The sequence below is a fragment of the Hemicordylus capensis genome, chromosome 2 (genome assembly GCF_027244095.1).
Source record: "Hemicordylus capensis ecotype Gifberg chromosome 2, rHemCap1.1.pri, whole genome shotgun sequence".
Lineage (NCBI taxonomy): Eukaryota > Metazoa > Chordata > Lepidosauria > Squamata > Cordylidae > Hemicordylus > Hemicordylus capensis.
The window spans coordinates 386,671,534-386,687,137 of NC_069658.1; the positions used below are offsets into that span (position 1 = coordinate 386,671,534).

The 15,604-nt window shown below is 39.4% G+C and overlaps 1 protein-coding gene across 4 annotated transcripts in view; it reads right to left on the bottom strand.

Moving 5' to 3' along the window:
- The window catches only part of TBCD (tubulin folding cofactor D), a 218,846-nt gene that overhangs the window by 190,339 nt on the left and 12,903 nt on the right, over positions 1 to 15,604 (bottom strand). For all 4 annotated transcript variants that reach the window (XM_053293259.1, XM_053293260.1, XM_053293262.1 and 1 more), the window contains exons 6-8: positions 14,566 to 14,712; positions 13,742 to 13,797; positions 10,626 to 10,758 (exon numbers count right to left, since the gene is read on the bottom strand). In XM_053293259.1, coding sequence (XP_053149234.1) covers positions 10,626 to 10,758; positions 13,742 to 13,797; positions 14,566 to 14,712 — 336 coding nt within the window. The remainder of the gene's footprint in view (positions 1 to 10,625; positions 10,759 to 13,741; positions 13,798 to 14,565; positions 14,713 to 15,604) is intronic.

Here is a 15,604-nt window from a genome sequence, read left to right on the forward strand (position 1 = left end):
CGGCAACTGAATTTATAGGAAAGGGTAAGGTGCCTAGAGAATAAACCATTGCTTGTAAAGCCTTGTGTCAATCAGGGTGGATAAAAATGGATGGTGTTTTGTTTTAATAAAAATGTGTTCTTTTTATTTAAATTGGATTTAAATTAGATTTTTTTAAAGTATAAAAAATACTAAATTTCCAATTCTCATGTAAAAAACAGCAACCATGTTTAAAATGAAGTCTCATCACAAACATTTTATACCAACACTTAAGAGTTTCCTCTTCATAGGGAGTCAGACTGAGGGAGGAGCTTCCTCCCTCTACTCCGGTTGCAGAGAAGGTGAACAGTGGTGCCAGTGTTTCAGATGTAACACTGGCACTTCCAAACCAGAGGTAGGGACAAGGAAACTTTGAAATAACTGAAGGTGACAAATGGAGTTTGGGGAGGGATACTGTGAGTCCATTTTTTTCTTTATCTGCATGTGTACATTCAGCTAGTGAAACTGGAAGTGATGAGACCTCCGGTTTCATGTTAAGTCTGAACCCAGCCAATACTGGAAAGGCGGTGAAGTAGAAAAACAATCAGGTGGGGGGAGGCATTATTCAGTACACAGCTTCCTGTATTGCTCCACACTTTGCCACCAAATAACTGTCACTGCTTCTGTGTATAGGAGACTTCCCATCTGGGAATATTTTGAAGAAATGCCTTCCCTGGGTAAAAAAGAAAATATGTCAAGTGTAAGCAGTGCAACAAGGATATGCAGGGCAGCTTGACAAAGATAACGAGTAAAGGTATCCATTACTTTTTTTTTAAAAAAAGATCATTATATAATATTTCCTGGTTTGATAAAAATCAAGTTATCTAAAAGCAAAACATTATTATTATCATTATTTATTTATTTGATTTGATTTCTATACCACCCTTCCAAAAATAGCTCAGGGCGGTTTACAAAGAGAAATAATAAATAAATAAGATGAAATAAATAAGATGAAGAAAAACATGAAGCATGTCTTTCTAGATGTTGTAAATGTTCTACTGAGTGATCAGACTGGCACCACTGATTAAGAAATATGTGAAGTAGCATCAGTGAGATACTCGATTTAAATCACCTTTATTTAAACCAATCCAACCTGCTGTCAACTATATTTCTTTTTAGAGAGAGGCAGGGAGATAACCCTATAACACTGTAAGAGATTCAGAGACTGGCATCTAATGGACCTAGGACCCATCTCACTTCTGCATGAACTTATGGGCCAAGTCCCTCATTCTGTGCTTATCTGTAAAATAGGAGTAGTACTGGCTCACATGTACGGGGTTTTAGTGAAGCCAAACACAATATACAGATTCTAAATCACTTATAGAGCTGTTTTCAATGTGTGTGGTTTTTGTTTGTTTTTTTAAAAATAACTATAAGACAGTGGGCTAAATTCTTAGCTATAGCTCAAATATTTGTCAAAGGGTTTGGCCACATAATGACAATACATGTGCGAGTGGGCTAACTATTCAGCATGAAAAGCCAAATGAAAACCTATCACATGGTTGAGATCCACAAATAATATGCTTGCTGTGTAGCACAGTCCTATGCAAATTTATTCAGCACTGAGTAGGAATAAGTGAGTCAGTGGGTCTTAATCCCAAGCAAGTATGTTTAATTTACCATCAGCTTCATAATTTCAAAAAAATTTGCCTAAACTTTGTAAATGCCAAACCACAGTGGACAATGATATTATTCCAAAGAGATTATTAGGCTGAATTGTGAAAAACAATGAATTGCTCCTTCAAAATAATAAAACAGGACAAGAAATAAAGAAACATAAAATGCAATGAATTTAGCTTTCTCTCTTTGATCCTGGGCTTCAGATCACATTGCAATTACATTTTAAGCATCCATGAACGCTAGACCTCTTTTTATAACACAGGTGAAAAGAGGAAATTGTTCAGATTGTCTTCCTCCTAAAGCAACAAAAAGTGTGTACGCCTTAAAATGAAGAAAGCTATTTTTAATGAGGTAGCCAATAAACATGCTCGCTTTGCCTCCTTTTTAGAAACTTTAATGGTCTGCAGCATATCATATTGAAAGCAGGGACAATGTCTAATGTACGCCTTGGGCATTCCTAATCCACATTCCTTCCATATAAATAGGAACACGTAATATGTGCCAAACTAAAGCAACCTGTTGAGAGGTATGTAGCTACCTCTCCTTTAAATAATTACACCACCTACAAATTAGAGAAAACCATTGGCGTATCCTAGCAAGAGAAGTGTCAGGTCTGGTTTTGTTGCTTTCGAAATACTATGGTGCAAGGTACAAACAAAAACTAGTTTCTTAGTAATCAGGGAAAAACCTGACACACCCCCTAATTGTCTAAATAACACACTTAGACTTTGCCTTTGTAAGATGTAAGAATCAGCATTACCTCTGGGACATCTTCCTCAAGCTATACAAATCATCACTATTAAGGATGGCATGACTGCTTGGAAGCAGGCACATTTTGCTGCCAAGCACATGAGAATGTGCAGTTACCCTCTGGCTCTAATAAACTATGAGCAATGGGATATGCCCAGCCTTGAGGGAAGATTGAAGATAGGGTAGTCAATTGCTCTTCAGCACCCCTCAGAGGTCAGGCAGGCAATTCACTGTTTCATCCTTTGCCCATTTCACCGTACTGAATGCACACTTACAAAAATGGTTACAAAAGGGAATCAGGTGTATCGTCAAGACTGAATCTATATACAAATGAGGGTGGCAAGCAAATAATCCATATAATCCCCAAGGATTCCCATGGCTCTCAAGTTTCATTTTTCCTTTTAAAAATCATACACTTATGGGTTTTATATAAACTTATTAAATGTAATGTGTGCAGAAGTTGCAGAATCAAGGGAGAGAGAAAATAAACTCAACTACACTTAGGCTCATTTAAATGCTTCTCAAGTACTTTTCTCACATTTGGAGCCATAAGAACATAGAAAGCTGCCTTCTACCAAGTCAGACCATTGGTCCATCTAGCTGAGTACTGTCTACACAGACTGGCAGTGGCTTCTCCAAGGTTACAGGCAGGAGTCTTTCTCAGCCCTGTCTGGAGATGCCCAGGAGGGAACCTGGAACTTCCTACATGCAAGCATGCAGATCTTCCCAGTCCCAGAGTAGCCCTATCCCCTAAGGGGAACATCTTACAGTGCTCACATGTAGCCTCCCATTCAAATGCAAACCAGCATGTACCCTGCTTAGCAAAGGAGACAATTCATGCTTCCTACCACAAGACCAACTCTCCTTCCACAGTCAACAGTTCCAATAAACAGCTCTAATAATCAAAATATTAGAGGATTAACAGAATATGTCTATTAGCTTCTGCTTGATGCAATTCAGATGGGCATATGGTCCATAAAGATTTCTGAGTGAACTAGAGTCATTGAAAATCTATACACTATCAATAGCATTAATCACAAACTGGAACTGAACCTTCAAAATGGGCTAGGGGAAATCATGTGTTCCTCAACCCTTCATTCCAATGCCAAGAGAAAGGAAGCAGTTTAGAACTCCACTCTGCCCGCATCTCAAACACATTAGAAAATTGTATATAGAGGCAAGAAGAAAAACATAAGATCAGTGTGTTATATAGGAACATAGGAAGCTGCCATATACTGAGTCAGACCCTTGGTCTATCTAGCTCAGTATCGTCTTCACAGACTGGCAGCGGCTTCTCCAAGGGTGCAGGCAGGAGTCTCTCTCAGCTCTCTCTTGGAGATGCTGCCAGGGAGGGAACTTGGAACCTAGATGCTCTTCCCAGAGCGGCTCCATCCCCTGAGGGGAATAGCTGACAGTGCTCACACTTCTAGTCTCCCATTCATATGTCACACAGGGTGGACCCTGCTTAGCTAGGGGGACAAGTCATGCTTGCTAGCACTAGACCAGCTCGCCTCCAAATGCAAACCAGGGCAGAGCCTGCTTAACAAAGGGGACAATCCATGCTCACTGCCACATAACCAGCTCTCCTCCTCTTACAAACGCCCTCTTTCACTCACACTAGGGATGTGCATGGAACTGGTGGGGGATGGCTCGAAGGCGAAGGGATATACCTTTAAGGGTAGGAGAGGGTGACCGTACCCCTCCTGCCATGTTTCCCCCGCCAGTGTTCCATTTTAAAAGTGTCCGTCGGGGCAGCAGCGTACCTCCCTGTTCAGCCGAAAGTAACAGGGAGTACCCAGAACACCACCCGCCCAACGCCCTCCCTCCCTAGATTTCTAAATATACATCACATACAGTGATATGGGCAACAATCAGAGCTATGCTTCCGTTTTTGTGCCTCTGAGACTAAAGAACTGCATAACAGGGCTATTTCTTACCTGGGGCACAATCCACCAGAGTGCAGCGATATTATCAAACAATACTTTAAGCATGTACAACTCTCAGGGAAAGGACCTTTTCTTAGGCACAAATAAGAATAGTTCTTGAGATTTTCAGTTTCACTAACTTGCTGGATAGAGTGCTTTATTTTCAAGTGATTACTCACATTTGTATACTGTATTCCTTATAAAAGAAATTAAACACCATTTTAATAAGTTTCTATGCCCCAGGCTACTTCAAGATGAGGACATTGCTGTCACGCAAGAAGCAGGCATGCTACACCCTGCAGGGCTAACAAAAGTTTGCTAGTTACATAGGGGCAGGCTTAACAGCAAACTTTCTGAACAGAAGAGTTTATCGTTTAGAAAACAGAGTTCTCAAATAGATATAGCTTCAAATTATAGACAAATTGTTGAGGTGTGTGTGTGTGTTTGCCAACAGTTCTCCATCAATGCTGTATTAAATTATTCATATATGTGTTATGTATAAATATACACATTATCCCAAAGGGTTTTACGACACCTTAGAGACAAACAACAGTAGTATATGCTTTCATAAACAACAGTCCACTTCATCATACAGCAAATCAAATTGCATCTAATGAAATAGACTGTAGTTCTTGCAATTCTGTGGTATAATAAATGTATTAGTCTTTAAAGTACTACAAGACTGTTGTCTTTGCTAACATGGCTACCCATCTGAAAAAGATTAACTATACCAGAATCTCAAGCCTTTAACTAATGGGGTCCCACCAACAAAATTTTGTCTCTTGCCTCAGAATCATTCCAACCCAGAAATAAAATTGCTCTATTTATTTAGCTATATTGTTCCAAACATTAATTAATGCCACATTGGCTACGAACACAGAAGCCTGTGCCAACACACAGTTCTATCCCAATATACCATTTGGGAATCACTGGTGTGGATACTTAATGTAGATATCCTCAGTCAACACTATATATTAAGCATCAAATATTGCTTTTTAGTTACAATACAGATGTGCCGTATTTAAAACTGACATCTGAAAGAGATCAAGCAGTGCTACCTGTTAGCTCACCTGTTATGAAATGATGTATAGCTATCAACAGGTGCAGAAAAACAAGCCCATAAGTGGAATCAAATTGTGTAATACACTGCGCATGTTTCAACAAGAACTATGTCAGTGTTAACCACTGTGCCTAGAACAATGAATTAAACAGTAGCATATCAGCTTGCTCAAACAAGTTCAGGAAGAAACATTTTAAAACTCTGGACCTGTTCAGAGGCTACGGTCTTCTTTCGCCTCCTGCTCCCAGTGAATCTCATCACACGATGAAGAGTGAGTGTAAGGGTCACATACTCATTGCTCACCCCTTTACCAAGTGAACAGGCAATGCTACCACTGCATTTACCCGGCATATATTTGAACATAGGAGATCCTGCATTCATCTGAATGTAAATTGTAATGCAGCTTTCCTATCACAGAGTCAGACTCTGGGGTGTAGAACCTTTGTTTATCACACAGGGTCAGGGAGCAGATCCAGCATTCTAATAAAGCCAAAAAAATCTCAATCTAAACATTACATGTGTTGTGAGACAACAGGCGTAGAGCAGTAAGGAATCCACAAGCACCAAATCCATATCTACTTCCATAAATGCAGAGAAAAGAAACAGCATCAGAATAGGCTCTAAGAGTCAATTATTAAGAGTAAACCATTATTCATGCTTAAGGGGGAGCTATATTCTCAAATAACTATTGCAAATAGACCACCATTGCTCAAATCTCACTTCATGCAAACATTGGTTCATCTGGCCCATACGATCTACTATGACTAGCAGCAGTTCTCCAAGATCTCAGGCTGAACCTTTCCAGACCCAATACCTGGGTTCATTTTAGCTGGAGATGCCAGGGATTGAACCTGGACTGACAGAATTATCTTGGGCAAGCCACATTTCCTCAGCCTCATTCCCATTCCCCTTCTCTCTTACATGGTGGTTGTAAGAATTACCATCTAATGCACAAGAAGAAATCTGAGCACTTAGAAAAAAGCATTGGGTGCCATCCACACCTTTAGTGGAGTAGAGCTCCATCAGTCAAAGCTTGTTCTGTGAATGGAAGGAGAGCTGCATTCACACAGAGGCTATTTGCACGTGCATGTAAACTATCGGGATCGGGCCCAATCCCAGCGCCACCATGGTGACAAACCCACCTTACAGTTTTAAGGAAAGAGCTCTCCTAACCCTGTTTTATTGATCATGTGACAGTCACAGCTGCAAGTTATATTATTTTTGTCTGTTAGTTGCCATTTCATCTTGGATCATAGAAGGAAAATAACCACTGAGAACACTGGACAACTAATACGCAATCTATGTGATTATTAACAATATGGAGAAACAACCAAGTTGACAGTCAAATCAATGAAGTTACTCAACACCTGTTCTCTTCTTGTCAAAAGAAGGGGAGGATACCCCCACCCCCACAGGCTTCTGGCTCCAAGGAAGTTATATTTCATTCTAGTTTCGATTCAGCTTGTTAAGTTTTCACCTGTTTCACTTCACACACAGACACACCACACACTAATAACAGGTGAAATCAAACCACACTCAAAAGAATTATGACAAGCATTAAAGTACTGTAATATGCATCCTACATGTTTGATCACGCACCAGCAGCAATGATGCAACTTTGACGAGCAGAAGGCTTTTAACCCTTAACTCTAATGAAAAACAGAAATGCAATACATTTTTCTTTCCTCTTGCTTTGAACAAGAATAAGGAAAAACTGAAATTGAGTACATTTTTGCAGATGCAGGCATAGAGCTATGCGCATAGGAGGAAGCTTGGTTCTCAATGCTTATAGGACAAAGTAAATGGACCTCAATCTGTGACACAGTTGAGCATGGCAAACCCTTCACTCAAATCACTAGAATCATGAAGAGTAGATAACAGATTATTCCCAGCTCAGCAGTGTCCATGACTACAATCCTGTACCTGCTCCAATAAAATGAATTACTCCCATTTATGCCTATGAGAAAACACACTGGTGCACTTCCACAACTGTGGGCAAACACCCCAAAATTGGATGAACTGGTCAGTCTCACGATGGGGTGCAATACATGTTTGTGTGTGGGATCCCTGAAACACAAGCACAGCTTTGGCACATCTAAGAACTAGTTCCTGATATTGCATCATACCACAAAACAGAACCCAGATGAAATTATGTGGATAGTACACACAATTCAACAACAGAAAAGATACATCAACTTTCCCATCCCAAACATATACTCTGGCCAGGCTAGTGGAGGGATTCTTTATCTCCTCCTTGAGACTTGGGAAGCCATGGTCAGTTTGGAGAAACAAGGCCAGGTTAGGAAAAGAAGCCTGTCCCACCTGTGGCAATAGTCTTAAATATGGTCAGGAGAATGGGGGATGAGTAGAAGTAGTATTCTTAAACTTCACCTCCTAATCATCCCCTTCATCACTGAAAACATTACAACAGAAGTAACACGGAACAGGATTAGGCCAGCTTCTCTGCTTGAGGACTGGTTATGCCGATTGGTTATTGTGAGTTGTAGCCTGGACAGGTCCACCACTAGTGTAAAGAGTACAAACAGAACACAAAATCAAGCTATGAGGTGCACTATGCAAATTGGGCATCAAAAGGCAGATTTACTACCCATGCCTGAATGAATATAAGGACAAGCTAGAAAAAATTATGAAATTCTCCCTATCCAAATTTCCTTCCAGATTTGGAGCATTCTCTATGGTGGTAGTGGGGGAGGGGGTTAATTAATCTTGGTTCCAGAAGAGTACTGATGCATTAATGAGATACTATTCTTTACTATATGTATTAAATATATTTATATTCCAATTTTCATAGTAAATAAAGCAGATTACAAACTGTTTAAGAAGTTATTCTGCTGTTGACTGTCTGATTCTAAGAAGATAGCAGTTACAATGGTCTATGGCTAAATGCAACAAAAGTGACTTGACTCGGCTGATACTTTCATTTGTACCTTTTTCCCTTACAGGTTACGAATATGCACACTGATTAAAATTAGCTTTACCAACCAATCATGGAGAGAGGCCCTGTTTTTGTGTATAGACTCTGGCTCAAGAACAGTTGTCGTGCACATGCGGCAGGACATTCTCAGTTATTGCCCCCATCTTATGGAATGCTCTTTGTATGCAAGACAGTTCTTCTCTCTCTCTCTCTCTCTCTCTGTTTCATAAATGGTTGAAGACTGTTTTCTTGGGTATTCAGCAGTGTTCTCTCTAACAGGGATTCCCAGATGTTGTTGACTACAACTCCCATAATCCGCAAGCAAAGGCCATTGCAGCTGGAGATGCTGGAGTAGTAGTCAACAACATCTTGGAATCCCTGTTAGAGGGAACACTGGTCTTCAGACAACTTTTTGATTACTATCTGGTACTTTTACCCTGGTGTTGAGCTAGGTATGCTCATCTCTATTCTGCGCTTTTATCGTTCTGCTCTTTGTTTTTGTTTTTTAATGCATTTTATCCTTTTTAGCCTTACAGAAAGTAAGCTTATGAGATCACCTGGCAATGTGTATGTGTCCCCACCACGCATCAACTCTGCTTTACCTGGACCAATATGAACCAAATTGGGTACAGCTGTAGGGACACAAAGGGACACCTCACTGGCGGTTTGTAATGATGTCATCCATCCAAATTCAAGATGGTAGGTGCATGAACATTTGAGGCACAAATGAGCTAACTTGTGAACCGCCTTTTAAATTTGTGAACCAAATTTGCTACAGCTGTAGGGACACATAGGGATGGCTCAAAGGCATAGTAAAAGGCAAGTAGGCAGATTAGTTATTACGAGAACAACTTGTTTATTAATTCTATGGCAAACTGCTTTGGGACCTATGGAAAACAAGCAGTCTAAAAATCTAGATACAAATTAATAAATATATCACAGAGCAAAAAGGAATTCTGATATGATCAAGCTAGCTTAGACTTTTCAGAAACTAATAGTCTCAGTTGCCTCCAGAAGCCTCCAAAATGAGGCCTTTTAAAATACCTTTGGCAAGGCCCTCAGACACTCAACTGGTTGGGTGTTTCTTAAGTTTTGCAAAAAATAATAAACCATATATTATATAGAGGTAAATCTAATGCTTTATACATATACATACACACATATATACATACACATAGTATATTGTTAACTGCCCAGGGACTCTTTTGTATGAGGCGTTATATAAATACACTAACTAACTAAATAATAGTAAACTGCATTGAAATAAATGGGATATTCCCAGAAGTAGGTTTGGAGTCGGAATGTTCAGCTGGTCTTGTGGTAGCAAGCATTACTTGTCTCTTTAGCTAAGCAGGGTATGCTGTGGTTGTATATGAAAGGGAGACTAGAAGTGTGAATACTGTAAGATATTCCCCTGATGAGACGGAGCCGCTCTGGGAACAGCATCAGAAAGTTCCAAGTTTCCTCCCTGGCATCTCCAAGACAGGGCTGAGAGAGATTCCTGCCTGCAACCTTGGAGAAGCCGCTGCCAGTCTGTGTAGACAATACTGAGTTAGATGGACCAATGGTCTGAATTGGTATATGGCAGGTTCCTAAAGGGAGGGTCATATCATTCACAACCAAGCTAACAAATAGCACCTAAGAAGCAATCAAGTGAACCTACTTAAATCCATTTTCAGCAAGGAAGTACAAGTCCATTATCTGCACACAGGCTCCAATGGGAGTCTTCCCTCCCCCCAAACAAATATCAAGTGTGGGGAGGGGTGATCTGGGTCAGGACTATGATGGGGGATAGGCTTAACACACACACGTCCCTATCCAGTTTACAACTCCCCCAAACTAGTCACATAAGAAAAAGAAAGCACACCAGGGCTAATAACAAGCTTCAAGTCTTGCCTAATTTGGCCTCAAGTCACACAAGTCATCATGGTAAAATTGACAAAACCCAAGTACTCTTCTGTAGGTGACAGATTTAATATTAGGCAACAAAACTTCAGTATATTTTAGTTACACAGAAGGGAGAATTTGGGAAGGTACAGCTTCTCCTTCTATAGAGCTGTAGAAATAAGAAAACCCACACCTGCTGAAATCTTCCTTCCTCTGCAACTATTAATAGTACAGGAATGTTGTTCCATTTTACACTTGGCAGCTACCTGCAATTCAAACAGCTAAAGATATATATGTCTCCAAAGCTTAAGGGATGGGAGAGTAGCTGAGTGCCAGCTACTGAGCTACTGCCAGCAAAAGCATTTAAAAGAGAAAAGAAAAGAAAAAAGGTGGGGGGGGGATTATCTCTGAAAGTAATAGCATTGTTTACCAGGGCTTGAAGCATGCCATCCATTACAATAGTCCCCTCCATAGTATGAAAAGAAGATTTAGATAATGTTGAAAGGGTCCAGTCCAGGAAGTCTGCCATTCTTTTTTGTTTGACATCAGGGCGGGTAATAAACCTGTCACAAAAAAAACACTGCAAGTTACTTATTCAGGGCAATTCAGTTGGTAACTCATTCTTCCTGTTAGCCAAACTGGTTTTTGTTCCTAAAGGCAGTTGTCCAATGGATGCTTTCCAACATATTTTGGTTGGGGACATTCCAACAGTCAGCTCTTTAACCATATCAGAAGGTCATCACCCAGACATTTACAGTCACAACTGACACCAAGCCTTTCTGGAAATTGAAGGTGGGGGAGAAGGAGGGCAGAAATACACTAAACTTAATTACTATTTGGAAACAGGAAAACAAAAGTATTTCCTATCTTCCTATATAGTATAATATTTACAGATAATGAACAATGTTCTGCATTTCTTGCTTTCCTCTTATCTGAAAAGCTGCTAGTAGATCAAAGAAAGTGTTTCTCTGTCTTAATCAGGAATTGCTAGGGAAGACAGCAAATAGCCAGTAGTCGGTAGCAGAATAATAATAATTATTATTCAATTTCTATACTGCCCTTCCAAAATGGCTCAGGGTGGTTTACACAGAGAAATAATAAACAAATAAGATGGATCCCTGTCCCCAAAGGGCTCACATTCTAAAAATAAACATAAGATAAGACACCAGCAACAGTCACTGGAAGTACTGTGCTGGGGTGGATAGGGCCAGTTACTCTCCCCCTGCTAAATAAAAAAAATCACCACAGTAAAAGGTGCCTTTTTGCCCTGTTAGCAGGGGTTAATCCCAGGAGCAAACTTTCATTGCTTTTCGGGACAGCAGTTAACTAAAAACCAGTGCTGGTTCCTCTCATTCTTAGCAGGAAGAAGTATATTCCACACTTGTTTCTTACCATGAACAATAGTAGACTTGAAAAGAAAAAGTGCTTTATAGCTTCATTTTGTAACAAGATTGAATCAGTATTATTTTAAATGCCAGCACTGAACAATAACAGAGAATTCACATTTACCACTTTCTGTATCTTCACTCAGTTTTCTTCCCTCAGAATCCAACACAAAATGTGAGTTGGTTTGTATAGCCAACGACCTACAATCTCCACTAGATGTCACTAGCAATTAACATTTACTTTACTTCAATACTCTGGACAATTACTGTAATAAAAATTATTACATTTATATCCTTAATAGTCCTCCAAGGAGCTCAGGGCAGCACGCATGATTCTCCCCCACATTTTATCTTCACAAAAACTGTGTCAGGCTGAGAGTGTGTGACTGGTCAAAATTCACCTAATGAGCTTCATGTCCAAGCAGGAATTTGAACCTGGGTCTCCTCAGTTCATATTTTCTGTGAAACCCAAAGACCCATTTGCCAGAACAGATGTTCTGCATGTGAACATATCTCCAGCTTAGCAATATGATCACGAAATATATTATAATTCCTCACTTTTAGCTGATTTGTTCACTATAAAACTAGAAGAAAGGGCATGCAGGATGGGATAAATGTTGCCAAAACGATATGCTTTCATCATAATTTGTACAAGTCCATATGAAAAATCAATGTGTGGGAGGAGAGGGAGGGAATCACATCACTGCATTTATTGAAGGTTCTGTACAAATGTTAGTACTGTGTCTAGGAGCAATTACAAGATACCCAGTTGTGCTCATATGCTAAGAGAGACTCTAAGCTAAGCTCATATGCTAAGAGAGACTCTAAGAGATCTTTAAAGTAAAGTTGTGCTGTTGAGTTGGTGTCAACTCCTCATGACCACAAAGCCATGTGGTTGTCTTTGGTAGAATACAGGAGGGCTTACCATTACCTCCTCCCACACAGTATGAGATGATGCCTTTCAGCACCTTCCTATATCACTGTTGCTCGATATAGGTGTTTCCCATAGTCTGGAAAACGTACCAGCAGGGATTCAAACCAGCAACCTCTTGCTCGCTAGGCAAGTCATTTCCCCGCTGTGCCATCAGAGACCTTTACATTTCACTAATTTCATATGAAAAATGAGTTCCATAAAGTCAATGCATATAGCAGAAATTCACCTTCAGTACTGCAACAATTAGACACAAGGAAGACAACTAAATTTCAAATGGCCCATCATGTTTATCTATTGTTTATTCTGAAGACTCTGTTTAGGGATTTGTTTGTGAAAAATAAAGTCAAACTTCACTATTATTATTATTAATTCGATTTCTACACCGCCCTTCCAAAAATGGATCAGCGTGGTTTACACAGAGAAATAATAAATAAGTAAGATGCCTCCCTGTCCCCAAAGGGCTCACATTCTAAAAAACACACAAGATAGACACCAGCAACAGTCACTGGAGGTACTGTGCTGGGGGTGGATAGGGCCAGTTACTCTCCCCCTGCAAAATAAAGAGAATCACCACGGTAAAAGGTGCCTCTTCGCCCAGTTAGCAAGGGAAAACCCTGCTACAATTACCTACAAATATCAAATTGTCCATAAACAATGCTGCCACATAAAGCAACTGAATGCAATACCTTTTACAGCAGAATATGCTGGGTTAAAGGATTAAATAATTTTTAAAAAATATTTTTAGTTAGAAATTCTGAATATAATAATCATATTTTAACTGTTATTGTTCTCAATAGATTTTTAACACTCAATAATCAGATCAACACTTCAAAAACAACATTATGCCCAAGAGAATTAGAAGATGTTTCTCAACTAATTTTCTGATTCAAGTGTACTATGTACAGTAACTATTCAACAAACTGAATGTTTGGAGTTGAAATCCTGCCCATTTTAAATTGTTATTTTATTTCCCTTTTGCAAGCACATTAATACAAAATTATATTACATAAATTTACTTTCTTGAACTTTCCCTAGCAGTATGATTGACACAAAATTATTTTGCCTGGTCAACAACATGCCTCACCTCCTAGTATCATACATATGGCCTATATATTGTAACACTCTTATATTTTTAAAGGCCTCAATTTACATATATTGTAACTTTAAACTATCACATAATACTTCACGTATGCATAACTTTGGTCAATGTTAGTATAAGTGACTTACTTTGAGACCAAGACTGCAGCTGCATCTCGAGCCTTGTCACTTACAACCAGATAGGACTAAAAACAAAGAGAACCAAGTAAGAATAATTTGCCACATTAAAACTAAATGCACATTCGTGGGCAAAGTACCTCAAAGCAAATCTCTTTCATATCCAGAAGTCAAAAATAAGCAAGAATCACAATACTGCAATGTAAAGGCTCTTGATGTGCACGAACTGAGGTTCAGCGCCATGGAGAGGACAGAAGAAAGTGCGCCTATGTCTACAGTACAAACAGAATTTATCTATACAGTTTTTATATCCATACATTTTCATTTGCCAGTTATTTTACAATGCTTACCTTCTTTTGTCTTCAAAAATCTTGTAATGTGGGCTCCTTCTATTCCCATTTGACAAATGAGCCACTGAGATTGACAATAGTGGACAGAATCCAGACAAATGATACCTTCCTATAAGAATGTTTCACTCATATGATGAGGCAATTTTTGCCAATCTTCCCTCTCTGCTGCTCCTCCCTCTCTCCCAACCCTCAGGGACATATTTTCAGAGGGCATCAGAGAAAAGGGGTGAATGCAGAAGTTGCTCCGCTCCCATTACATGAGTTAAACATGCTTACACAAGGGCAGCATTTGTCTCGATGCTGCCCACTAACTTGCCAAAAGATAACCTAGTTCATGTCTTATATGATCCTGTGGGACCAGGTTTCAGGGCTCAAGTCAACACTAGATCAATGGCCCTGCTGTAACCCTGGAAGACTATAAGATGTATTCCACTTTCACAAGCATATAGAAGTTGCTATAGATCTTAACATCAAAGCAATACTCACTTTTGCCACCATGAGGATGCGATCCATTATTGGCACTCGAGTGCATCCTTCTGGAGAGGAGATATTCCCATCTAGCTTTGCCAAATCAAAAGGGATCAAGCATGTTACAGACAACCACAGCAAGAGCATGTAGCGAGTCTCCCAGGTCTAACAAAAAATAAGAGGGAAAGATTTTTCTTTAGTACAAAAATACAAGTTATAAATGTATTGCCCATGTTCTCAGAAAGTTTACAATATGTGTGAGTGAAAACATCTTCACATGCAAAATCCAGACTATAAATATATTTTATAAAAATTATAAAAATAAATTATTTTATTTATTTATTTATTTATTTATTTATTTGATTTATATACTGCCCCTCCAAAAATTGCTCAGGGCAGTTTACAAGTAAAAACAATTAAAATCAATTAACAGTTAAAATCATTTAAACATTAAAAACATTAACATTAAAATCATTTAAAACCAGCATTAAAAATTTAAACCATAAACCTAATCAAAAGCCTGGGCAAATAAATGTATCTTCAGCGTCTTTTAAAATGTGTCTTTTTAAAAGTTGCCAGAGATACAGTTTCAGACTACATAAAAAGGCAGCCACACATAGAGCGCATTGCAGTAATCCTGTCTGGAGGTTACCAGCATATGTACCACCGTTTTGAGGTCATTCATCTCAAGTAATGGACACAGCTAGCATATCAGCCAAAACTGATAAAAAGCACCTCTGGCCACCCACGTATGTCATCAGCATACTAATAATACCCTGCACCAAATCTCCTGATGATCTCTCCCACCAGAGGTTTCATGTAGATGTTAAACAACAATGGAAACAATATGGAGACCTGAGGGACACCATGCAAAAATTCATAGTTGGAAGAACAACAGTCTCCAAGAGACACCATCTGGAATCTGCCCATGAAGTAGGAGCAGAACCAACGCAAAGCAGTGCCTCCCACCCCCAATCCCCTCAGATGTTCCAGAAGGATACTATGGTCAACAGTATTGAAAGCCACCGAGAGATCCAAAAGGACTAACGGAGTCACA